Source organism: Thunnus maccoyii, chromosome 1 (genome assembly GCF_910596095.1).
Source record: "Thunnus maccoyii chromosome 1, fThuMac1.1, whole genome shotgun sequence".
Taxonomy (NCBI): domain Eukaryota; kingdom Metazoa; phylum Chordata; class Actinopteri; order Scombriformes; family Scombridae; genus Thunnus; species Thunnus maccoyii.
Genome location: NC_056533.1, coordinates 11,756,423 through 11,781,789, shown reverse-complemented (window position 1 = coordinate 11,781,789; position 25,367 = coordinate 11,756,423). Strand labels below are relative to the sequence as shown.

General features: G+C 42.2%; 1 protein-coding gene across 6 annotated transcripts in view; it reads right to left on the bottom strand.

Annotated features, from left to right (window-relative positions):
• fto (FTO alpha-ketoglutarate dependent dioxygenase) overlaps positions 1-25,367 on the bottom strand; it is a 121,284-nt gene that overhangs the window by 57,470 nt on the left and 38,447 nt on the right. For all 6 annotated transcript variants that reach the window (XM_042406639.1, XM_042406656.1, XM_042406666.1 and 3 more), the window contains exon 8: positions 8,100-8,224. In XM_042406639.1, the coding sequence (XP_042262573.1) occupies positions 8,100-8,224 (125 nt within the window). The remainder of the gene's footprint in view (positions 1-8,099; positions 8,225-25,367) is intronic.

Sequence of the window (25,367 nt, the reverse complement as noted above, 5' to 3'; positions counted from 1 at the left end):
TCTGTTGAGAAGAGCTGCTCTACGCTCTGTCAAGAAAGTGCCACAGCAGCACTCCAGTTTCTCCAAATGCAGAGTTTCTGTACATTTGTAAATATGTAAGCATAGTCAATTAGAGATGTGCATGCACAGGCGCATTGCTTCAATGCAATAATCTGTCACAAACACAAATGCACATTCATAGGTCAAACATAAAATATGCACTTCCCTGCTCCAGTACATCAGTTATAGGCTTCCTCTGACTTTTTCATACTCAAACACACTTGCACACCCACCTACCCACACAGACACGCACAGAGTGGAGCAGCAGATGATCACAGTAGGTAGGGACTAAAGGTCTGGCCACCTGCCGGCCACGTCCCATCTCTGTAGCGGTAATGAACAGAGACAGCTTGGGGACCGCCCTGTGAGCTTGTCCCCCCTCCCAGTCTCCCTGCTTCGGGGCAGAGCTGGGGGCCCTGAGGTGACAGGGACGCCAGAGATGTTCCACACACTGACAGGCAGGTCTTACCTGGCCAACCCGCTGTACACATTGGCCCAACGACACACACACACACACACACACACGAACACACACATACACAGGGACGTAGGGAGATACACAAAGACGTGCATGCGTGAGTGCTGTATATATGTGCGCACTGTTACTGTTCACACGAGTTCATGTACATACCCATATGCACAAACCAGAGCACACACAGACACACACACGCTGACCCGGTGTAATTTCTCCAGCACACGGCTGGTGACAGGAGCAGCTGCGGCCGCTACGGCAGACAGATGAAATTTTCATAACTATCTCCTCCAACTTCCATCCTCACCTTCAGGATAATTTATGACCTGCCTGCCAGCCTTGAAGAGACAATATGCTTGCTATGAAATGAAGTGTTCCAGCGGCGTAGGTTATAATTAACAGTGGAGGGGAGAAAGATGTGTGTATATCGGGTGGGAGGGGTGAAGGTGGGGAGCAGCCCAGGTGGGGTGGTTGTGGTAGATGGGGTGGAGAAAATAAAGAGGGAATGAACATGTGGTGTGCATATCTAATGTATATACATCACATACTGGACATTACTTCAGTTCTGTAATATTAATATATATATTAAATAGCAAAAACACTACCCGAACCAAAGAAATATCTAACTTTAAACAAGTGCCTCTAACAAATCATACACAAAACACTGTGTGAAACCTTATGAGGGTCTGATATGCAGTTTGCATGTTTACTGTGGCCTACACTCACCACACAAACATTTTTCACATGTTCAATATTTCAGCATAGCGATCCTTAATTGGTACAATTTCAATTTGATGTTTTAAGGAGAATAGCTATCCAACCAATAACAAACAGGATTTAGATGAGATAAGCTGTAATGACAGTGTATTTTCTGAGCACACCCTCCAACAACACCATAATGCTATGTTCTTGTCATTTGTTTCTCATGCCTGCCACACATTCTCACCCAATCATGCTCTATCAGCTCTCTGGGATAATGGCTTTGACCAGAAAGAATGTCCTGGTTTTCCTGACTACCAGTAAAACAGGCCCAAACCCATTCCCTCTCCCCCTCTCCTTACCACATTGTCTTTTCCAAACACAAATCTTGTTTCCATATTAAAAAAGGCAGCACTTAATGGGTAACTGTCTCTGCAACAAGTGTGTTGAAATGTCTGTGGGACTTTTAATGACATTTTTTAACTCTCTTTCTCCCTTTCTGTACCGCATTGCATTGCCAAGCCCTAGCTGTGAAATAGATGATTATGAAATGACTGTTTCCATTAAAAACTGTAAGCAATTTAACGCAGTTGTGACTCAGTCATGGATAAGCAGGAAACTGAACAAAGAGAAAGAGAGAGAGTGATACCGATTCCTGCAAGTTGTAAGTCTTCCATCCCCACTCGTAACCACAGAACAAGAGAAAGCATGTAGCTCAACGGCTAATTACTGACTTGTTTGAGAACCAGGCAAGATAGAGGTAAGTGCATATTTACACGGCTTGAACTTGTTTGTACAGTAAGTGGAAGGTAAAGGAATAGCATCATCAGTCATCTTGTTCAAAGTGCATTCCTGCAAAAATAAGACACTCTCTGATGTACTTTCCAGCCTGGGAGCTAACTAGGATGGGAGGACGATTGCTACGGCAACAGCAGCTGTGAGGTTCTGCTGAGGTCAGGACATGTCATGCATAACTGACTGATTGCTAAACAGGGGCGGGTGCATGAGAGAAGAATTCATAATTTACAATCAAGCACACACAAGCACACACCTCACAAACACGCAGGCCACAGTCGATCTCGCTGCACGCATGTAACCGGTCTAAGGGACCACACAGACATGTTTTAGATAAAGACAGACAAATTAGACGACAGAATCGCAGGCTAACCACTGCGCTTGCGTTAATTACAGGCTGGCCGGTGATGAAAGAGACAGATGACATGTCCTTATTTGTTTTCTCCTGCAGCGCCCTAAACCAAGTAAACACAGCGATGCAGATGACAGCAAACGAAGGTGGTACACACAGAGAGACACACAAACAACAAAGATATAGAACATGGTTGTGGGATGAAAGTTCCACCCACCATACACAGGTGTTTGCCCACCAGTGCAGTAAAAAAAAAAAAAAAATAGAGAAACAAGGGCACAGCCAGAAAAACCTTTGGCTGGCAACTCATGCTGAGGAAAACAGACTGAGCTAGCCCTGTCTGTTCCTCTTGCATAACAGGACCACTGTTGTGGGGGTTGATGTAGAGGCAAATATGGGGCTGCTGTCTGGAAGATCTGATTAACCTGTCACCTCGGGTTGCAACTTACATCGCACAGGCCTGGTTGACAACATGCCCGGACCAACCTGCTGCCAACCAGAACACTGGTTTATGATGCCAACCCAAACACCACCACTACCCTCGCTAATTAAACCTTATTAACAGCTTGATACAACCTTCTCTTAACTGTACCCCACAAACCCTGCTTCCCAAACCCATCCACATGACAGCCAGCCAGATTTTTACAGTGAAAGACGGTCAGAGAATGACACGTTGCCTACATTTTAAAATTTCAGAAAGCCCTCTCATTCACTTGTGCAATTACAGCTGAACAGATGACAGCTTTGCTAGAGGTCATTGGGACCCTGTGCTCAGTAAAGCCTTGAGTATATAAAAAGAATGAGTTGTCTTTGGCATGATAGCAATCCCTGCAGTATAGTGCCTCCATTTCTAAGGCTTAAGGAGGTCATTGGCCACATTAGACAAGGCTGTGGTCTGTCCATCTTCATTGTGGGCACGACACTGACAATCTTTCCAACTCCCATCTGGGACAGGGGACCTCCATTGTCTCCTAACTCCTTGCTCCACCCCTGCTCAGGAATGGGGGCGGGGTCTGTCAGGGACAGCACAAAAGAAATGTCACCACTCCTGGAATGAAGTGCCAGCCTACGAAGGTCTCTCTCCTCCTTTTTCTGTGTCTCTATGCATCTCAACAGAGGTGCAACTGGTAGCTGACAACACTGGTGGGGTCATCCTCAACTGGACACAGCTTCAACTTCGGCTTTCTGGCCTCTCTTGGCCCCAGTTGACCCTTAGTTTTGATGACAGACTGGGCCCTTTGTGTAGCAGCACCCTGTCCAGGTGAGGACAAGAGAGGATGACAATAGCAGGAAACATAAAGCCGATGGAGACTGGGAGACGGCCCTACGGGTCATGGGTCAAGCTGGACAGCTGAGTGATGAGTGCAGCTGTGAACACGTGGACCTCCTTCTCTGTCCTTTAGCCATGTCAGCTGATGTTGCCTTTGTCTTGGGATAAAGACCTCACTAACTCTCAACAAGTTAGAGAGAAGTAATAAACACAGACAACAGATGTACTACGCCACAGAGTGTACAGCTAATATATTGACAACCTAAGTTGTATGGTTTGGGTCAACTGCATGCAAGAAATTTGCCTTTATTTAATTTAAAAATTGGAATAGCTGTCATTTTAAATAATGCTTTTTATTTCTTAAAAATAACAAAATACAAACTAATGTCAAAACTACATTGACAAGGCACTAGATCTCTCATGGACACATAACTTTACCTGTAGTAAACACTTGCATTATCTTAAAAAAATCTAATATTAGTACTCATAACATAACTTACAAGTTGTCATCCTTGAGGGAAGAAAGGGAAAAAGCTGTTACATAAGTCAGGTTTATTTGTGCAGTCAAATATAACGTACAATGTCTAAATTAATATGAATGCACATGATGTATTTTCATCCCTGGCTGCCATTTTCTCAAATGTTTAACTCTTTTCAGTAGCAGACTTGTTTGCACTTGCCATCTTTTCTCCCTTCTCTAATGTGAGGAGCAGGTCTGTGACACGAATGAGAAGGGCTATTTTAAACCTTGTTACGTATTACCCATGCCTATTAAACAATGAACACACTGCCTCCAAACTACAGCGACGTCTTGATTCATACATCCTGAGTCATCCCACTGTTTCCGATGCCAAAGGTCATTTGCTGCCTACTCTCCTACCGGCCCACACTAATAGATGGGAGGACAGACAGGGTTTGTCAAGTCAGGCACAAACTTGGATCATAAACACCTCCCTCCACCTGTCTCCACTCCTCTTTTCTCTTGCACAGAGGTGAGTCAGGTTTGCACTCTGTTAATCTTTCACTACAGGCCTCCTCGCTTTTACACTGGCCCGCTGGAGAACAGAGGAAGGGAATGAAAGAGGGCTAGTAAAGGACGAGAGTGGATAAAAGAGCAGGAAGAAAAAGCCATAGAGAGGGCCAGATGGGCACCTTCACAGTCCATTTATCAAACCCAATGTGGCCCTCCCCTCCCCTCCCCGCTGCTCTCATGTCCTAAACCCCCATGTAATTCTGTAATGATTTTCATTATCATATAATGACCTTACAAAGCCTACAGCAGTTTGCATGGTCAGTACAAAACTCACAGCTGTTCCCTTCAGTGTTTGCTCGCTGGGTGTGACAAAGCTTTTTTTGTTTAGTTTTTCTGTTGGTCAGGGCAGTGACCTCTAGGCTCTGGAAGGTCAGCATGAGGTCACCTCATTCAGGAGGGTCAAAGGTAGCCATACTATAAGCATACAGTCACAATAGCATCCCAACAAGTTACTACTGTAAGTACCATAAGTTAAAATATAGCACTTTTTTGAACAAAACTATGGAAGATTGTTGGATTTTGTGTGTATGCACTTCCAGTGTTTGTCAACCAGTGAATGCTTCTTTACCTGTATTTGCACAGATGTGAAACAACATCTATGCAATTTTCAAAACCTAATAATTCCAGTGCCTAGTGTTTTGAATCTCTATTGTTCTGGTGCCACTGGGATATGCCATTCCCCATCCTAATAGGCCTGCTCCCTGGAGATTGTGCCTTGCTCTTCAATCTGTACTTCCTGTGTGGCATACTCAACTGCTCTGCTACGGTGCAGTCACCCACCCACATAATAATCCATCTATTTCCAGGGTACTCACGGGGCATTTACCGAAGGGACACAGAGGGCAGCATCTATCAAAGAATTCACCATGTGCATCAGGAAACCCAGTTACCAGAAAAGCTCATAAGAATAAAAAAGATCTCATAACTTTGTTGGCTCAGAGTGAATGAATGGACTGCTTCTGCTAGCAGGGCGAACCGAGGCATCACTCACTCTGAGTGCCTATAAGTCACTTGTGAAGAACCACTGGTCACCGGGTCCAATTTCTCTTTCTTTCCTTCTTGCTAGTACTAAAAATGCCCCGGAGGCAGAAAATGGCAGCTAGCAGGTCCACGTTCCAGTGCACAGAGTGCTGCTTTAACCGGTGTTTAAGAAACAAAAGTCAGCGAGAAACTTAATCAATCAGTGCTGGTTGTTTATGTTTATGTGCCTCTAGCAAGGGTCATCAATCATGCTTTTTTCCGTCCTTATGTGCTGAACGGAAACCATGGAAACAAAAGGCAGTATTATGATAAAAGCCTGCCTGTTGCATATTGTGTGGAAACCTAATTAGGACGCCCGATATAAAAAAGAAGCAAAATGAATCAGCAAATTAATTTCAAACGTCCTATTTTGGTGAGTGCTTTTATGAAAATAAATGAGGGTTTGAATACATCTGACTGAAGTGAACAAAATTTGCCTTCTGTGTGTCTGATTCTGTAATATATTCTATCTTTAATTCAAAACATTGACTTTACCTCTCCAGAATGAATTTTAAAAAAAACACAAATTTTTCCTTCCTTCACAAAGAACTCATAAGCAGCGAATCTCTAATCAGAACCAGCACGTCTCACTTAACATTGCACATAGCCATGTGTTTAGTTTTGTGTAAATGCTATCTGTTGACAGCCACTTGACAGGATGACCCCTGGCTTTTTTGTAAGTGGGGGCGGTGGGGGGTTAGGGACAGGCATTTAATGTGTGTAAAGGGGAGAGGAGATATCTGGAGCAGCTGGAGTTCAAACATATTGTGTGGGACGCTTGCCCTCCTCCAAAAACTAATCTAATCAGTCTTTCACTGCTGATAGAGTAAACGTCTGTCTGCTCCCCTGACAAGGACTGAGCATTTCCTGTCCTGGTCTGTGATACTGCTTGTCAGGATCTTAGGGTGGGCTGAGCTACATATAGGGATAGACATGGTGAGAAGGTGGTAACATTGCATTGTGGGTGGTGGGCGAACCCGGGATGGTGGGGGACAGTGCTGATGTTAGCCCGGGGGTGGGTATGGCAAGATGGTTTCTAGCTTTCAGCACCTGCAGCTGGAATGCACTATCAGAGCAGGCCCTACATCAGAGCTTTGAGGCGGTGGGCGTCGACGCAGCAGAGCAAGGTGTGTGGAAACAGCCTGTTTACAAGGCTCATCTGGATGGGGCAGAGCTAAGGGTCAACTAGAGGGGACGACTCAAAACAGAGGGGCGCCATGGAAAGATGAGGGACAAAACACTACAGGAAGTTAACATATATCTTTCAAAAGAAAAGATGTTGCTTTCAGGAATTTCTAGTCTGTGGATTCTGCCCCTGGCACTTTTGCTTTCTTTAGTCTCTGGATCATGTCTGGTCCAAAGCATGTGTGTGTTTGTGTGTGTGTGTGTGACACTGAGGTCAAATCTGTTGATAGAGACAATAAGCAGGGAAACATATGTGACCGTAGATTTAGTTTATACATGCATGCCAGTGTTTGTGTGTGTCCTTGCTAGTGTTGAGGGAGAGAGTGACTGAGAGAAGGGGCAGCTAAAATAACACAAAACTGTGTGTGTGTGTGTGAGGCCCGTCTTTATCTGAATGAATGGCCAGTGTTCTAATCCCTGCACTCTCTGCCCTTATCTGGGAGGAAGGAAGTGACTGGGCTTATCCAAGACACACGTGTCGTTGTGATAGCTGTGATAGCTGCCAGGCCCTCGGAGCACAAACAAACACCAACCACACCACTGCATATCTGTGGAATTCACATCAGCTCTTCAGAAGGAATCATTGTCGATGCCCTCCCATTGAGAGTGGGACTGGAGTGATGAATCCTGATTATTATGCTTGTTGATGTGATCAAACACAATTTATAACCACAACTTATCTTATGACGATGCACTGCAGTTGTATGCATCCTACTCTATATCAACACTTTGACTTAACTACCTAAAGTACCAGTCAAAAGTTTGGACACACTTTCTCATTCGAATGAATGGGAAGACGTGTCCAAACTTTTGAGTGGTACTGTAAAGGAAATGAGAAGTATCCTGACTGTCTACATGAGATATTCTCACTTTGTGATAAAACAGTAACAATGTCAAGTGTGCCATGCTTTAACATTAAATTTCTTTCACTCAAAACAATATTTTGACTGGACTGTACTTTTCCGACATGAAAATAGGACTCAATAATGGGTTACTTCTGTAATAATCATGACCGTTTTACATAAAATGTGACATGAGAAGCTGTGAAGCTCACATAACTGCTCATTTCCAAAATGAGTTTGGAGTTAAACTTTTATATGTACTGTATGCGATTCAGTTTGAGAAAGGGTTGATGCACAGTGAAGTGTCTTACTCTCCTTGTCTCACATGTCTGTCAGAGATTTATTTTTCGATGTCCAGTGGAAGGAACAAAGTTGGTGGTACAATGTGTTACCTGTCTCTCCATGTCTGTCTTTGCTGGTGTCTGTCTGTCAAGGCAGATAGCAGGGTCTCTGCCATCTCCCTCCTGCCCTCCCCCGCTTGGCCCTCCTCCTCCACTGTAGCCAGGAACAGCATAGTCTGAAAAATACAAGCAGAGGTAAAAAATACAGTAGGTGGATCAAGCATAACCACATGAAAAGATGTGCAAAAGAGAGTATAACTGAAAAAAACACAACATCAACATACCTATAATCATTTAATTTTCCGTTTGCAATACAAAAGAACATTGTGCCTCATGTAGGAACATTTTCATATTCTTATCCTAAACTTCTCTCACTTTTTTTTCTTAGAGACTTGCTCATACGAGTATTCCAAATCAGATTCAACATCTCTCTTAACTGAGAGTTAGGAGGAGGTGCGTGTTTGTGAGATATTATCCATAATCAATGGCCTTAAACTTCTACATAAGGCTACCTGTTCCACTTGGTTTGTAAGCTAGTTTCATTAAAAAAAAAAGAGAGATGAGAGGTGATTGTGGGGATGTAACAGTCATGGAGATACAATACATGGAAAATGTTAGCCTATACAGTCAGTGATGATACTCTCTCTGGCACAGCGGAGGATGTTGCCCCTGACAGCGACCTGCATAAAGACCCTGAGGCAGCTGTCAGAGTGAAAGAAAGTTTTCTAACAACTGAAGTTGCCATGCCAAAATATGCCAATGAAATCAAAAAAGAAAGAGAAAAAATGTTCACCTCTGAGCAAATTGGCAAGCCATGATGATATGGTGAATACAATATTAATTTTGCATTAAGTTTATTCTTGTTATGTATTTTTATGTTACTTGATTTCAGACGCAAAGCCTTTTCAAACTGAAAATTCATTCGGATTAAGGCATTGTAATTCTTGTCTGAGAAAGGTGGACTATCTCTACATGACTCATATGACAGGTCTGGACCACTTGTAGAAGTTGCTCATACCTAAAAGAAAATTCTATAAGACATCTGGTGAAATCTCTATAAAATCACCTATACGGGCCACTTAAGAACAAATCTGTTCATACACGCAGTTCTTGCTCATTTTCTTAAAACAGTAGCTAAAAAGATGATGGCTGGTTTACTTTCCACTAAATCCTTGAGTAAGACATATCAAAACTATTTGGCTCTTTCAAATCTCCTCCTAAATATTAAACTACATGAAAGCAAGCGGAAAAAAACTACCTGAAGCAATTCCCTCCATCCTTGAGTTCCTATCCTCACTTTAGAAATTACACAGCTCTGAGTCAAGACTCCATTATAACATCCCCGGGATGGCATCATACAGTAAGTCTAGCATAAAGTCAGTTTCACATCAGAGGATGGGCAAATTACACCCAATATTAGAGTGTGAGTCAATTAATCACGTCCTGCACAGCACAGTGTAATGTGTGAGTATCCCCCTGTTGAACATGAATTACAGGCCGGCTTAAAGTGTGACGTGGCACATCAGTGCTAATCTGAGACATCCTGGCAAACCTTCGCCTCCAAGTCCTCAGCAGCCTCTAAGCTGGTTGAGAGGGAGTCAAATGAAAAAGGATCTGGCAGCCCAAATTAAATGCAGTGCTGTCAGCCACACTCAAATCCCTCTTTTCCCTTACCGTCTCCCTCTTCTTCTCTACCCTTCACAGACTCTCTCCCTCTCTGAATATCCTTAAATGTCTGCCCCCCCCCCCCCTCCTTCTCGCAGCCTCTGAGAAGTGATGGATCTGTAACTCTGACTGACTCTGACGCCTTGTTAAGAACAGTCTCTTCCTGTCACATCCACCAGTCAAGCGCGTTCATTTCTTCCCATTAACAGTCACTCGCCTCCCCAGTCATCCAACCCTCTTTTCAGAAAACCCACAATGTAAGGGAACCTTCATTTCTTCTCCTCTCCCTCTTTTTTTAATCCCTTTCTGACAATCTTCCTGTCTGTCTTAATTCATGTGAAGAAAGGTCTGATTGTCTGTGTGTGTGTTTCCAAAGGAGAAGAGTGTGATTTGCAGACAGAGTAATATGCTTACTTCCTCCACACCACACAGGACAGGTGTCAAAACATGTGGCGGTGTGTGACTGATTACACCTGACTCGGAGGAGACACCAAAGATTACGGTGACCAGGAGGAAGCAGGGCCGGCTGTACTCCCTATGGAAACTGTACCTTTCATTTTGGATCAAACCCTGTTCTCCTGGGATGAGTGACAGGCTAAGAAAGTGCCAGAAAGTGCATTCAGAGTGTATCACTATCTCAGCTGGTAGACATCATATTGTCATGGCGGCCCTGCAGCGCAGTTTTCAGTGTTTCAAGCACAGCGCTGAAGAACAAGTGATTTGTAGTTGATCTCAAACCTGCTCTGACGTCCTTCTGAGCTTGCTGTAGCTCCTCCCAAAGCCGGTCTGGGAACAGACAGTGTAGTCCAATAAGCTTATTCTAACTGTTCTAACAAAATACAGCCAGTAAAAGTCTAATAATTCACCACATTTACTGTCATACTGACTAAGCTTTAGACGAGTCCATAATGCTTGTACATCATCACACCTATAAATGGATGGGTAATATGCATCAATAAAATTTCGGTCCCAACTGAAAGATGATGACAGAAATCACCAAAATAGTCCCCTGCAAACACCCTGAAGCTGCTCACCTCTTCCATTAAACATGTTAAACACACATGACAGCGTCTGCTTTTAGGGAGTGTGTGTACATTTGTGGGTGTGTATTGGAAAGCTTTTTTAATGTTTGTCCTAGGGTAATTTTTGTATTGAGTATAGGTGTACCTCTAATATTGTGAATGTGTGTTATCAAGCGCCCTACCCATGAAAATGTGGGCATGTGTGTTTGCGTGTCAGAGTGTGTTTGCATATGATCTTGTGTTTAGAAGACCCAGTGCTGAGAGAGGCCTTCAGGTTTAGCCCCAGGCTGATCCCCAGGCCATTTAGACACCCCACTGGTTGTTTACTGGTCAAGCCCGGCCTCAGTCAGCCTCGGCCAGACCACAGCCCTTTATCTCTGAGCCAGTGTTAGCACTACTCAGCCCCCTTTTTCCTTCTATTTACCCCTTGATGACAGTAGCTGTCCTCAGCCTCCATCTCTCTCACACTGATGCTGACCACAGATGTCCCCCTGACCCTGGCCACATCCCGAGGTGAACAAGAGGACAAGAGGGACCTAGGTACCCCAATTCTTGGTCCCCAGACCCCAAACTCAACCCTGTCTATTTTACTACGCATAAACATTTCCGGTCCTGTGCAGAAGAAGGGTTGGTAAACAAACACACAGCCAGGCTGAGGTGATATTTTGGTTGGTGGAGAGCTGGAGTGATGATAGTGTTCCAAGGGAAGGCTGGCTGGAGGGCAGCCTGGGGCAGCATACTAACACCCGAGCCAGGACTGTAGCTTAACACCAACAAGCATCTGTCTATTCCATCACATAACAACATGTCACTCATTCAACGTAGAATGATTGAATGGGAAGATTGATTGTTAGTGCACACAGCGCAATATGGTGTACATCCCTTAAAACTTCACAGTATAGCAACCACAGGTCACATAATAGCTAAGAAGCAAGTACTCAAAGAGGGGAAGCTTAAAAAAAGACGCATGCAGAACTGAAGGTTTACACTCCATAAAACGGAGCTACTAGCTGACCACCAGAGTGTCTCAGAAACTGTTAACACCCCATGAAATGCCTTAGCTGACTTAAGACCAGGACTTTCAGGAGACCCAGAGCACTCTTAAGCTCACTGGCACTCTCTTATATAGGAAACCATTTATGCCTGCAGGCCACAAACACTTATAAATACCAAAACGTACCCCCCTTATTAACTATTTTAACAGAGAGGGGTGATTTCTAAACCAAAAAAGATAATCTAGATGAAGAATAGTTAACTAAAAAGGTAGGTGGTAAACAGACACAAGTAAAAACCAAACATTCCCCAGCTTTTGGCTGGTGGCTGGTGTTAATTTTCCACCATGGTGCCTAAGTGCACCTCTGTCTGTTGGACTGGCAGCCTCCAAGTCTGTCCCCCTGCCACTAGCATGTGTAACAGGCTCAGCAACAGGCCAGCAGACTCCCCTGCCTCCCTGTGTGCCAACATGCCTGTGTGCCCATATGGAGGCAAGCATGGCCCTGACTAGTAATCCATCCTCCTGTTTGTGACTGTTGAGCCACCGCTGGGGCCTTTAACTCATAGTGATGGTGTGCAAGCACTAAAAACCTCCATAAATTCAGTTCTATATTAAAAATTACATTTGCGGCAATAAGCTGCAAATCTAATCCAGGCTGACTACTCTACAATGAGAAAACCGTGTTTGGAGGAAAATCATGATACCTTTTCAAACTGCAGAAGAGACTGTTGACTACTCACTACTGTGTCAATTCATTACTTGAAAACAGGGCCTCAAAGGGTACGTTAAATGACAGACATGTCTTATTCTAAGATCATGACATTTATCGTATGAGTATTTAAAAAAAGTTTTCTAAATGTTAAATCAGTAAAAATAGCAGATTCATGAATGAGGACCAATTGTGTGACTTACTTAGAGAACTATACGCCCAAATAGGTTTCACATTACAGTACAGGTAATGCTTCTAAAACTGACATCGACAACCTTTTTATAATCTCTATCATGCCAAACGTGTCTGATGTAGTTGTTTCAGATTTAATACCATGAAAGAGAAAATGTTTCTGTTTAAGATGTTGGTAATTACCAAAGTGGCTAAACTATTCAAGATCAGTGGGGCTTCAACCCTAATCACCAGCACGATGACTTTGTTTTAGTTATCGGCTAAAACACTAATTAACACCTGATAATAATGGCAGGTGGATGACTTTGGGCAATACTATACTAATATCCATGACAGAGATCCACTTTTTTCAGACTATAGAAATAACATGAGATAAACTGAATTTCTAACACTCCTTTTGTCTGTTCAGCCTTTTCCTCTCGTTGCTCCCTGACTTCCTTTAGCCCACCTGCAGGGCTAGTGCACAAGCAAGGTATCTCAAGCTTTAAGGTTCAACCCTTTTCTCCAAAACTCCAGACACTCCACTGCAACAGTCAACGCACAGCTGCCCTGACATCTGATTTCATAGGCCTGGGGAGTGGGAGTTTGGCAGCCTCTTAGCTGTCTCCATCTCTTTCTCCCTCCTAATACAAGAAACCAATATCACTTTGACCGCTAGTGGAAAAAGGCATCAGGCACCTTGCTCGAGGTAATGGATAGCTTCTGCTCACTGATATAAACAACTGGGGAGTTGTGATCCTCTCAGGGCCAGTTGCAGTCTGGACAAGGGATCTGTGTGTGTTTGCAGCATGCCACCGCCAAGTTACTTTGCTCTTGGGGGGCGGGGGGGACTCTCCACCAGTGGAAAATTATATTAGCCCAGGAAGAAATAAGTCCAGACCACATTCACTTTTCTGTGACATCACACTTGCAGTCATAAAAAGTGTGTGTGTGTGTGTGTGTGTGTGGGTGTACAAGTGTGCTTTTTTCCTACCGTCTGTGTGCTGTCACATGATTACAGATGGCTCAAAATTGAGGCATATCTGAAATTAAATTTGTTCAGTTTCCATTACGTAAGATTGGTTGATAAAGTGTGAGTGTGTGTGTATGTGTGTGTGTGATGTGTGGTGTGTAGTGTGTGTGTGTGTGTGTGTGTGAGTGTGTGTGTATGTGTGTGTGAGTGTGTGTATAGGGGAAGAGTGAAGGGTGTCAACATTGCTGGCCAGGGCTGTCTTCCAGACCTTGAAGCTCCACAACCTTTGATAATATCAAAGACGAAACAGTGAGGAAAATGAGAGAAGAAAATTCTATAAAAAATTTCTCTCAAAGATGATTCAAGAAAGTCTTTTCCTTGTATGTCCGTGTGTGTGTGTGTGTGTCTTTTGAATTACCTGTGCAATAGTGGGCAGTTAGACTTTAAAGGACCCTTTACAATGTTTGCCCTGGACACTTCTTTACAGTTACTCCAGAAATGAACCTTTTACTGTCTTAAAATGATATAGAAATTTGAAAATAATAACTGCAAACATATTACACTGATGTACTACCCATCAGTAATGGGCAGTAACTCTGTAACTCAGCTCAGCTCAACTAAAACCTCGCTTTTGGAATCTCGGGATCAATCTCAGAACAGATTCTATTCAAAGTCTATCTAGATGTTTACATGATAAAACAAGAAAAACAACATCTAGAGATCCCTAATTTTACTGTGTTTATGTATATGTGTGTGTATGTATGGGTGTGTTAATGTGTTCTCGCCATCTCCGTGGTGATAGAAACCAAGGCCTTTCTGCCAGATTGACCCTTGCAAGGTCACGGGCACCATCAATTATGTCAACCAGTAAAATGGGCTTTGCTACACACAGCAGATTATATGGAGTGTAAAACATTAGAAAAATGTGTCTGAAACATCAGAGTAACATGTTTGAAGTGACAAAGGGTTGGGGGTGGATAGAGACACTCCCAAAAAGGGAAGACCCCTGACAAGTGATTTTGTTTGAAGGCATTGTAACACAGTCAAGTGGGCAGGAATGCTTTCTATGGCCCTAACGGCAGTCCATCTTTTGGGCAGAATACAAGCAGGATGGAGGGACATATGCTTTCCACAGGGTCAAATGAAGCAGAACTCACAGGCTTTGTGGTGCTCCCTTTTGGTGGCGAGAAGAAAAGGCAAATCTGTTGTTGGGTCGTAGTCCCAATGGGCCCACAAATATCACATAAAAATTCACCGGCCTGTTTCTTGCAAAGCTTTTGTCCCTGTCTCATGATAAGGAGTGTGGATCCAGTTGGCCTTAATGGCTAAACCACATAGTTCTTAGTTTGAATGAGCTCTCCAGCAGTATGGAGTTATATTTGTGCCTCTTTCCCGAGCGCATGTTGGGACGTTTTAAGCACAGAAAAATATCTTTTGCCAGGGAAATAAAATTTGCTCGATAAATAATTATCACACAAAGAATAATTTAATTTAATAGTTGTGTGTTGGCTAATATCCACATACGAGACAAATCATAACCTCCCTTTCAGTCAGTTATACTCATTCGCCCTCTCTAAATATTCCTGCTGTGTGCTCACAAACCCTCGGACACTAGTTCACAATGTCTGTCTTTCTCTCTCAATATCTCTGGACAAGAGCACTCTCAGGTTTGCCTGTGCGCTCGCTCAACTTGACAATGTTACAGTGTGCCACAATATCCAGCCAAACTGAAAAGTGGAGTGGGTCATTTCTGATTGGCTGTTTTCTTCTCCAATCAGATTGCTAGTAGTATTATCAGTTACTAGGGAAGCACTGGAAGAGGGAAGCAGGCACACCATAACCGCATGTAATTATTTTATACAGTTTTAGGTATATATCTAGTTTTATGAATTTTCCTTCTGTAAAATATTAGCTTGCAACCCACCTATCTTGACAGCTGGCTAGCTAAGTTCTGCCAGAAAATACAACAATAGTTAACAATAGTTAACTAAGCTAGTTGGCTAACTTGATGATTGCCAGCTACACAGACAAGGCATTATAATTATTAAAGTACAGTAAAAAAAAAAAAAGGCTTTAACTGTGCCTGTAAATTTAAATCTAAGATACAATTTTGTTGGAGAGCGAGTGCTACATCTTGTTTTGAAACATGCTAAAAGGGTCGCTGATAGCAATTAGTAAGTCAGCCACACACTGTAAATATCAAAATTGCTTACTGCAATTTTCAGATTAGCTGGAATTGTGGCACACCGTAACACTCTGTCAAGTTAAATGAGTACGCAGGCAAACCTGAGAGCACACAGAGCAGAGATGTTGAGAGAAAAAGACAGACAGACAATTAGCGAGTGTCAAAGACAAAGCACACAGAGCAGAAACACTGAGAGGGGAAGTAAGTAAAACTGAGTGAGAAAGGTTACAGTAAGTGGATAATAGCAAACACACACATGTATTGAGCACAGAATAGATTTGTTTGCTCAAATCAAATCATTCTTTGCGTGATAATTATTTCTGTACAAAATATATTCTATTTTCTTGCAAAAAATCTTTTTTTTCTGTGTTCAAAATGTTCCACTGCGCGCTCAGGAATGAGGCACAAATATAACTCCATACAGCAGGCTTGGACAAGGGACACACACTTGTGCAAACCGCTCACTGGCCTGGCAAGAATGCATCATCCATCCATCACAAGGAAGCTTTGAGAGGCGGTTTGACTAATTCGGGACAATGAAGACAGAGCTGGACAGAGATGTTTGCGATGAGCGTGACACTCAAGCACCTTCTGCTCTGTTAAAACCCCCTTTCTCTCTTTCAGTGTATGAAAGCTGAGTCTAGATTCTAGCTAGATAGCAGATTGTGATCAGCACCTCACTCTCCTGCCAGTAAAAAGCTTTTTGCTGACTGGGGCCAAAGCCAGCCTTTCTAAACCCCAGAGTTACAGCGGAACACACACTGCACCGTACTTCAGGTCTTCAAAAATGCTAAACCAATAAAAAGGGTTTCCATCCATCTAGGCACGCTTGCATAGAGGAATTTTGTTTTAGTGGGGGAATGTGCCTGCAGGGGCTGAAATGTGCCGCTAACAAAGTTTTGATTGTGACTACAAGAAGTCTGAAGTATAGTGATTCTTCAATTTTTGCATCTGGCTGAAAACCATGGAGTCGCTGTAGTGAAACTAAACAGGCCTTCTTATGCGTCTACTCTGACATCAAATATGAAGGGACTATGGAGGTACAGTGAAAGAGAATGACTACATCTAAAGTACAACAGATTGAGATCTCCAAAGTTCCAAATTCCCTCCCATATAAATACTGTACACTATAATAAAGGCCATGAGGTTTGTGCAGAAACAGCCATGGGCAAACCTTGGTTTTATGGATACATTTAGAGATGAACATGAAGACTTAATCACATCTATTTTGTTTGTCTGTTATATTATTCTGGCAGCTCACTCTAACGCCTAATTAAGGTTTGACGTAATCCATATATTGTCTGTTGCATTATGATGTTGTTTTGTCCAATCCGACATCAGTTCTACCTAAACTCCTAGTATTGATCATTCAAAGCACGGTGCTTTATGTGACATAAAAACAAGAGTGTCTTCAATCCGCTGCTTCCTTTTAGCTCAGTTGTGATTAGAATGGCAACAATTCTCTCCACACTACATGGCTATACAGTAATAGACAATGGCACACACCATGAAGCGGTTACATATAACTGGATTATGGACTCACATACTCCATAAAATGCTGTCTACTTCAATCTGGCGAAGAAATCTCAGACACTCTAGCAGTTTTTACGTTTAATACTGTATATTCAAAACAGACAGTATATGATATGCAAAGAATTCCACTGTGGTGTGCATGTTAATATGATCGAATTAATTAAGGGGAATTAAATGTGGAAAAAGTAACATCATGTGTGTGATTATTGTATCAAGAATCTCTATTACATTGTGCTGTATTTTAACACCAAGAAGCTGCCAAGTTCTTATTTTCCTGACATTTGTGTTTGCTTATCATTTGTTTTCTAGGTTTAATCTTTCAACAAAAAAAAAGCTCATGAATGAATCTTTTGATCAGCATACAGCCTCTGAAGACTTGTATGTTTGTATAATTCTAAAAAAAAAAAAGACTTAAACGATTGAATTAAAAAACACTGGCTGTAATGGTAGGACAGTAAAATATATTAAAAATGCATATTCTCTGATAAATGATCATCAGTGATGTTGGGTAAACACAAAATGTATAGTGAATGGGGAAAACTTGACATGGTGTTATTACTGGCTATCTGCTGGTTATCTCTACTGGTTATCTATTATTAATGGAAAAAGGGGGCATGTTAAAGTAACTGAGGTGTTCCTAAACACACCTGATTTTCCACACATTTACACAGTATACTCACCCCCCCCACCATTGTGTTATGTTTGTATGTGTGATTGCTCCCCACCCAGCGAGCCTGATGAGAGCAGCTAAAGGGTGTTTATGAGATTGTTAGCCAGGAGAGGATGCCGCCCTGCAGCTCTCGCCCAAATAAAAGAGCCATTTATTACATCCAACATGACCCTCTCATTACACACAAATAGGAATTAATGAGCGCTATATCTGGCGCTCCCAGCGGAGCGAGGCGGGGCCCGCTAAAGGACTAGCGTTAATTACACTGTCCTACATCTCGCCCATTTAACACCACCCATCAGATCACTCTATCTGCAGGGGAAGGATAGGAAGGTGGAAGCGTTTCACCACCTGGAAGGATGGCCACTCTTAGTTTAACCGGTGTGGCACAGCCTGAAAATGTGCTTGATGTTTGTGAGTATAAAAGTTAAAGCTGCTTCCGTATTCCTGTCTGTAACTTCTCTGACATCCCAGTGACCTGCATATGCATGCATGAGGCTCACAGTCAAATTCAAACAATTTATAATAGCTTAGTCATTCCAGTCTAGTCTTACTCATTTCCAATTAAATGACCCTAGAAATATATATATTTTTTTTTTAAATATATATATAATGGTGTATTCAGACAGTTGTCTTTTTTATGCCTGGGTTTTGTTTTCAGTTTTGTCTGTTGGTTATGAAAACATTTTACTCGCCAAGTGTATCAATGACATGTAGTGACGCAGCAACACTGGTACAGTACACAGAGCAGCAATGTGAGTGATCCAACAGGTTTAAAACAAGTCCAGTAAAAACAAAGGTGAGTTATTACTAAAACAGTCAGTTGTGAAAGTCAATTAGATGCACAGTATCTAATCTTGCACAGCAACTTCTTGGTTCAACAAAGTTACCGTAATTACCAAAGTTGTGTGTGCACACTGATTTACAGAGTAATGGACAACTATAATGGACACTTTGAGTGTGTTTGCTTCTGGTTTTGGAAACAATGAAAACATCTGGAATGCACACTCAGAAATAATGCTTGATAGCTACGTTATACTGGGTATCTTCTGAAAATCAGCGTTTCTTGTCCAACAGTGATCCAGTGTAAAGCAGTGGCTACCAGTGTTAGGATTTCAAAAGTGAAACTGGTGAGTAAAATGTTAACATAACCAACAGGCACGATGGTCAAAACTACAAAAACAGACCTCGGGTTATAAACAAAAGGGGATCTTCCTTTCAGACTTCACCAGGGAGAGAATCTGCTTTACCAGAAAACACACATATCAGGTTTGATCTCTGTTGGGTTATCCTCTTTATACTGTATATGCCTTGTTTTGAAAAGTGCACAGTCAAAAAAAAACAAGGCATGGAACTTCCCAGAATGCTCTGAGGACTTATACTTCCTCCTGACTGTACTCACATCCCTTTGTCTACAGCATCAGCTTTTCATTTCTTCCTTGTTTACCTTCTCTCATACACTCTTGATTCCGACTTAAATCTTTACCGTTATCTCTTTCTTCCCTTCACTTCTGATAATGTCACACCTTCCCTCCCTCATTTCATCTTCCCTGTTCCACCTCCCTACACCCCCCTTCATCCTATAAAACGCCACAATTATCATCAACATCTTTTTCTTCCTTTTCTTCACATCTCTTCAAGCGAATCAAACAATTTTACACCGTCTTCCCATCAGGATCACCCTATTCACTCCACTCATTGTTTTCAAGGGAGGCTTTATGTACTTAAAACCCTAACACGATAGCTGCTCTAGTGATTTTGAAGAATTAGAGCTACTGAGGTATTAAGAGGTTGCTATTTTTCTATGCTAGTTGCAACGTTCGAACAAAAAGCTGATTAAGGATCAACTCTTCCCTAAACTGTAGACCTTACAGCCTAAGCCTTCCTCAGAGATGAAAAGATGAAAAGTGTCATTTGGTATAACAGGGATATTTGAATTTGTAGCTTTTAACCTTTTTGTGTTTCTTTTGTTTTTATTGTATTGTGTGTACAGCATATATATCACAGGTGAGGTTTTTGATTTATGTTCTGATTTTTTTTTCCCTAATTAGGTTTTTTTTGTTCACTTTGATGACCTATGGTTGGGGAAGGCAGCCTGAGACTGTGATTAGGAGCTGTATAAGTAAATGTGAAATGACTTGAAGTACAGAGAAAACAATAATGAGGATCACAGAAGCTCATGAAGATCCAGATTCAGATTCAAATTATTTTGTTAAGAGGCCGTGCAGAGTTCAGAGTATGAGAGCAATATTTTTTGTTCACTCTGGCTTAAATAGCTCAACACCACATCTTAATGTGCGTATTTCTGACCATCAACCCAATGAGAAATATTGAACAAGTGATGGACAAGCTTTAGTCATGTATTCAATATTCAATAAGACTAACATGTCACAAGAACACAACATAAATTGAACAAGAGTTTAGGGTTTTTTTTTTGCTTTTAGTGACAAATCAATGTGGTTTTCTTGTGTCTGTGGAAATTTCTTTTACTCCACCGCTTTCACATGATTGCCTGCAAGAGTAAACAATTACACCTGGATCAAAGAAGTGGAATAATTATATGTCAAGTGCCGATTAGTAGTTATGTCTCCAGTCAACTATATGAGGGGCGGGCTTTTCTATAAGATGCTCTGAAATCTTGCTTTCATCTTTTTTATACTTTCTCCCCCATCGAGGCACTTCAACACACACACACACCCTTTCCTTGCATCTCTCTCTCTCTCTCTCTCTCTCTGTGTTGGTATGACACAGGAAGAAGCAGGGCCCTGCAGCCAACCCCGCCGTCCGCACTGAATGCGATTAAGCTGAGCAGTGATTAATCTGGGCTGCCCCATAATTCCTCTTTACCACTTTAATGGATGTTATCTCCCCTCCTCTGAAGGCTTATCTTGCTGATCGGGGCCAAGGATGAGGAGAGAGGGAGAGGAAGAGGAGGGGGTAGCTGTGGGTAAGGGGACAAATCAAACCAAATCCATACAGAGGTAAGTAAATGAATAAGTAAGTAAATAAGTAAGTAAATAAATAAATGCAGGGATTGAGGGAGCTACTAAGCGGATAAGGCAGATCAGGCTCTGTAAAGTGCTCATTTGTTTTCTAAGAAGACGAGACAAGCCGCCTTCAGAGCCTGCTGATACAGTAAAAACACTGTCAACATCACAATTCACAGACAAACAAAATAAATTATCCAAACCGCTGTCAATAAATTCCCCCACCCCCTCACTGTTAAGATGAGGGGTACTCCATACTGTAGCTGACATTCAAAGACTAAAATATGAGGGGTTTTTTTTTCTGATGAGCTCATTTTACTTCATAAACAGCGGTGATGTAAAACAATGGTACTGTTACATCTGCGGTTTTCACATTGTGACATGACTCACAGGACTGACACAAAGTCAATGATGGCTAAGTTCCTCAAATACATTCCAAACGCAGTCATCCACAGCGCAAAACAAGTTGACTCAGGTCAAAGTCTATTGTAGGAATGAAAATGCGAACAGCTTTCCCCACCTTAGCTTTCCGGACAATGAGCTACATCCTGTTATTGGGAAATAATCATACATACGGTATATGAGGGATTGTTTTAATCATTTAAAATGAGGAGGGGCTCCGAAAGGAATCGTGTTCAAGAAGAAAAGATGAGCTGCTGTCAGGTTTTGTTCACTAACAGACAGTAATACATAGAAAGCAAAAGCAATTATGATTTGAATGTGTCTGTTCATAGACTGTGGCGCTGTGTGAAGCCAAGTCCCATTTTTGACTGTGTTTAATGAATTTTAGTTTTTAGTCACTTGAGGTTGAAAGAACAGAATATTGTATTAATGTAATAGCTTTAAAATAAATCCATGAAAGGAGGTTAAGCAAAAAAAAGAACATTTGAACTGCAGCTATAGTTTCTTTTAAACTTTCCTAAATGTGCACTGCTGTATTTGCACATACTGTATGTTAAATAATATATTGAGGCCTGTGTTTTTTTTGTCCTTCCAGGTCTGTGTTCATGTATATAAATGTATTTGTGAGACGCCAGCCGAAGAGTGACAGGGTTAAACCTGTTCATAGCTCTTTTTTTTTTTTTTCCCGTTTCAGCTTACAGCGATGTGGCAGTGAGATTCTGTCATAGACAAACCTCTGTGGGATTCTATTCACTACTAGTGTACATCTTTAGGTACAAAGCTGCGGGCTGCATTGGCTCCAGGTAACATAAACGCTCCCTTCAAGCCGCCGCGTATCTGCCCATGAAAATTCTCTAAAGGGGTTTAAGCATTTACGCAGAACACTATCAGGCACTGCCGAAAATTCAGCTTACCCTGTTGAATAGGGACTTCAAAGAGAATTGCAAATACCTTTGCACCGCTACATTTTCTCCCTTCTCTCTTTTCTCGCTCTCTCTCTCCATCTCTTCCTGCTTCTTTTCATTTTATATTTCCAAACACAAGCTGCTGCATGATGTAAAATGTATTATCAGCCATATATTTCCTCTTTAAATGAATAATAACAATAATCTTTGAGTAATTTCTTTTTTATACATCTCCGTCTAAATAGGGCAAAGCAAGCAAGCTAATATAGAGCCGCGGGTAAACAAGGCTGTGCAATAATGAACGCGTGGATTAGGCCTCTAGTCTATGTTGTGCGATAAGGAAAAACAGCTGCTACTATCCAGGTAACAGCACATATTGACTGTCAATGAAGGATAAACTACTGTGTAGCTGCACATTTACTTCCTTCATTCACACTGTGGACACAGTTTACAGCCACACACATACATATCCCAACACACAAACATACGCACATAAACACACAAACAAGCCCACATACATGCATACACATGAACACAGAGGCATTCTGTATGTACCGCGTATCCATCAGAACCGCGGAATATTGGGATATAATAAATGCATAAGCCTATTTGTGCTGTATAGAGCTCAAAATGCAAAACAATATGATGAATAAACAGAGTGTGATTTAATGTAAGAGATAATAAATGGCTTCATAATGAGCAATAAAAATGGTCTTTAAACACTTTACTGCTTAGTTCACACTTATAATTAATCTGGGTTCCATGTGTGCATATAAAGTGGGTATAAAACTCTGCCCAAATACGCAAGTAAAACAGTGAGCGAAAGAGAAAAATTATTGCTGGTAAACATATGCGACGTGATTCAGCTGTGGCCTCTAGCTTTCGAAATGTGCTGCCTTTTTTCCCCCCACCTGGACCAGCACGGCAAGCTCTCCAAATAATGCATTACAAAAAATTGCTCCCTGAAATTATTTACGGTGAAACGCACAACAGAAACCATAACATTTATAATGTTTTACAAAGCCATCAAATAAGTGGAGAGGGGATTAATTGCCCCGGCCCGACCTTAAAATAATTATTTTGAGCAGTGCAACTCTAAACTCCAATGAAATTGATACACTTTGATAATTAGATTCTTGGCACTGACCCGCTGAAGTCAATAAAGGTTATTAAGGCCAATTGCTGTCTAAACGCATTACGGGCAGGGTAAACTGTCCGTCGGAGGCCCCTGCTACTCCAGCGCCAATATGATAATCCGTTCTCCGTCCTGGGGGTTTCTTCCCTAGCGCCTGTGTCTCCACTCTGCCATACAAAACCAGATTGGATTCGCTTAACCTTTCCAGGACTTTGATCAAATGAGCTCACACAGCAATAACATTTACATTGACCCCCCCCCCCCCCCCCCTCACAACCCCTCCTCCCTCCCAACACACACAACCCTCTCTCTCTTTTTTATTTTTTCTCTCCTCCCTCTCTCTCCGTCTCTGTCTCTACAGACTGTCCCTACAGCTCCATCCCTCCCTCTCCAACCGCTCCTCGGCGCTCGCCCTCCACACGTTAGGTCAATAACCTAATCAGCTATCGATGGCGACCGGGCCAGGCTGTGTATGATTGCGGTGCAACCCTCCTCAGCAGCCCAGATTGTTTCCGAAGACTGTTATTAAAGCGAAGGGAGAAGATGAAATGGTCACCGAGCGCATCCCTAGCGCATACACGCACGCAAAAGCCAGCTTCCATTATAAATCAGAGGTAAATTTTGTCACACAATGAGAAGAAAAGCGAGAGTGTGTAAGGCGTATATTTATATGCGTGCGTGACCAAACCGTTGGAAAACAGGGAGTGACAGGCTGGGTGAACAGAGTAGAGGAAGACATGGCCCCGATACCACTTCCTGTTTTGTACATCTTGAAATATACAAATATATTCAACTGAGTGGATCCCATTTATTATGAAAGTAGATTAATTTCCTTGATATGTGTTGAAAAGATTTCCATCTACAAGGCTCGTTCTCCTGTCAAATGAGGGAGAAAGTGTGAGAAAGAGACAGAGATATGGAGAGATAGCGGGGAGCGAGAGAGAACAAGAGAAAGAAAGAACGTAAAGTGAGAGAGAGAAAGAGAGGAAAGGGAGGGAGACGGAGTGCATTGAAATCTCTTTGCATCCGCGGTGGCTTTTGAAGTTGTGAGATGAGCAGCCACAGAAGTCAGGAAAGTGACAAATTAGGGAAAAAGCTGTACTGTGCAAGCAGAGCTGCTAAATCAATTAAAGTCATGCCGAGTGCATACATTAACATCAATGGCACACACATATACACACTCACAGACACATGCGCACACACACACACACACACACACACACCAACACACACAGGACAGGAAGAAAAAAAAGAAAAAAAAAAAAAAGGGAGATGTGCTCATGGGCTCGTCGCTGTCGCTTCTCCCCCACAGTGAAAAGAGGAAAGATAAAAAATACCACACCGGTATTTAAAATATTCTGCATAAAGCCAAGACACTCTGTCTATTGTGAGTTAGACGGAAGCTATTCATTGTTGCTAGTTTAAGGAAATGTCACTATTGTATGATAGCCATGATAGCAGAGTCCTGGGGGAACACAAGGCTGCAAGCCAGGCACGTTTAAATGGACTTCAGTACCCTGGATCACAGGGGAGTGTAAAACCTTTAAGTTAATGTCCTTCTCCCACCCTCCAGAAAAAAACCTTTACCTTACATATGGTACCACCCCCCCCCCAAAACACACACACACACACACACACACACACTATTCAGACGCCTGTCTCTTTGTTTCTATCAAGGAAGCACATGAATTCATGAGGTACCAGTTTGGAGACGAAAAAGAGGCGAGCGAGCAAGTGGACTTGTTTTGTTTCGGTTCTTTATTTATTTATTTATATATTTATTTATGTATTTTATCAGAATGTCATTCAAATGGAAGGATGAGCATTTGCATGACAACAGGCTGAGGAGCAGAGAGGGAGCCCCAGGGAGAGACAGTATCCATAAACAGGAGCTAGTCCCCCCCATATTGCAATATTCTTCATACAGACTAACAAACGCATACATAGCCCAGCGCATCCCGCAAAACC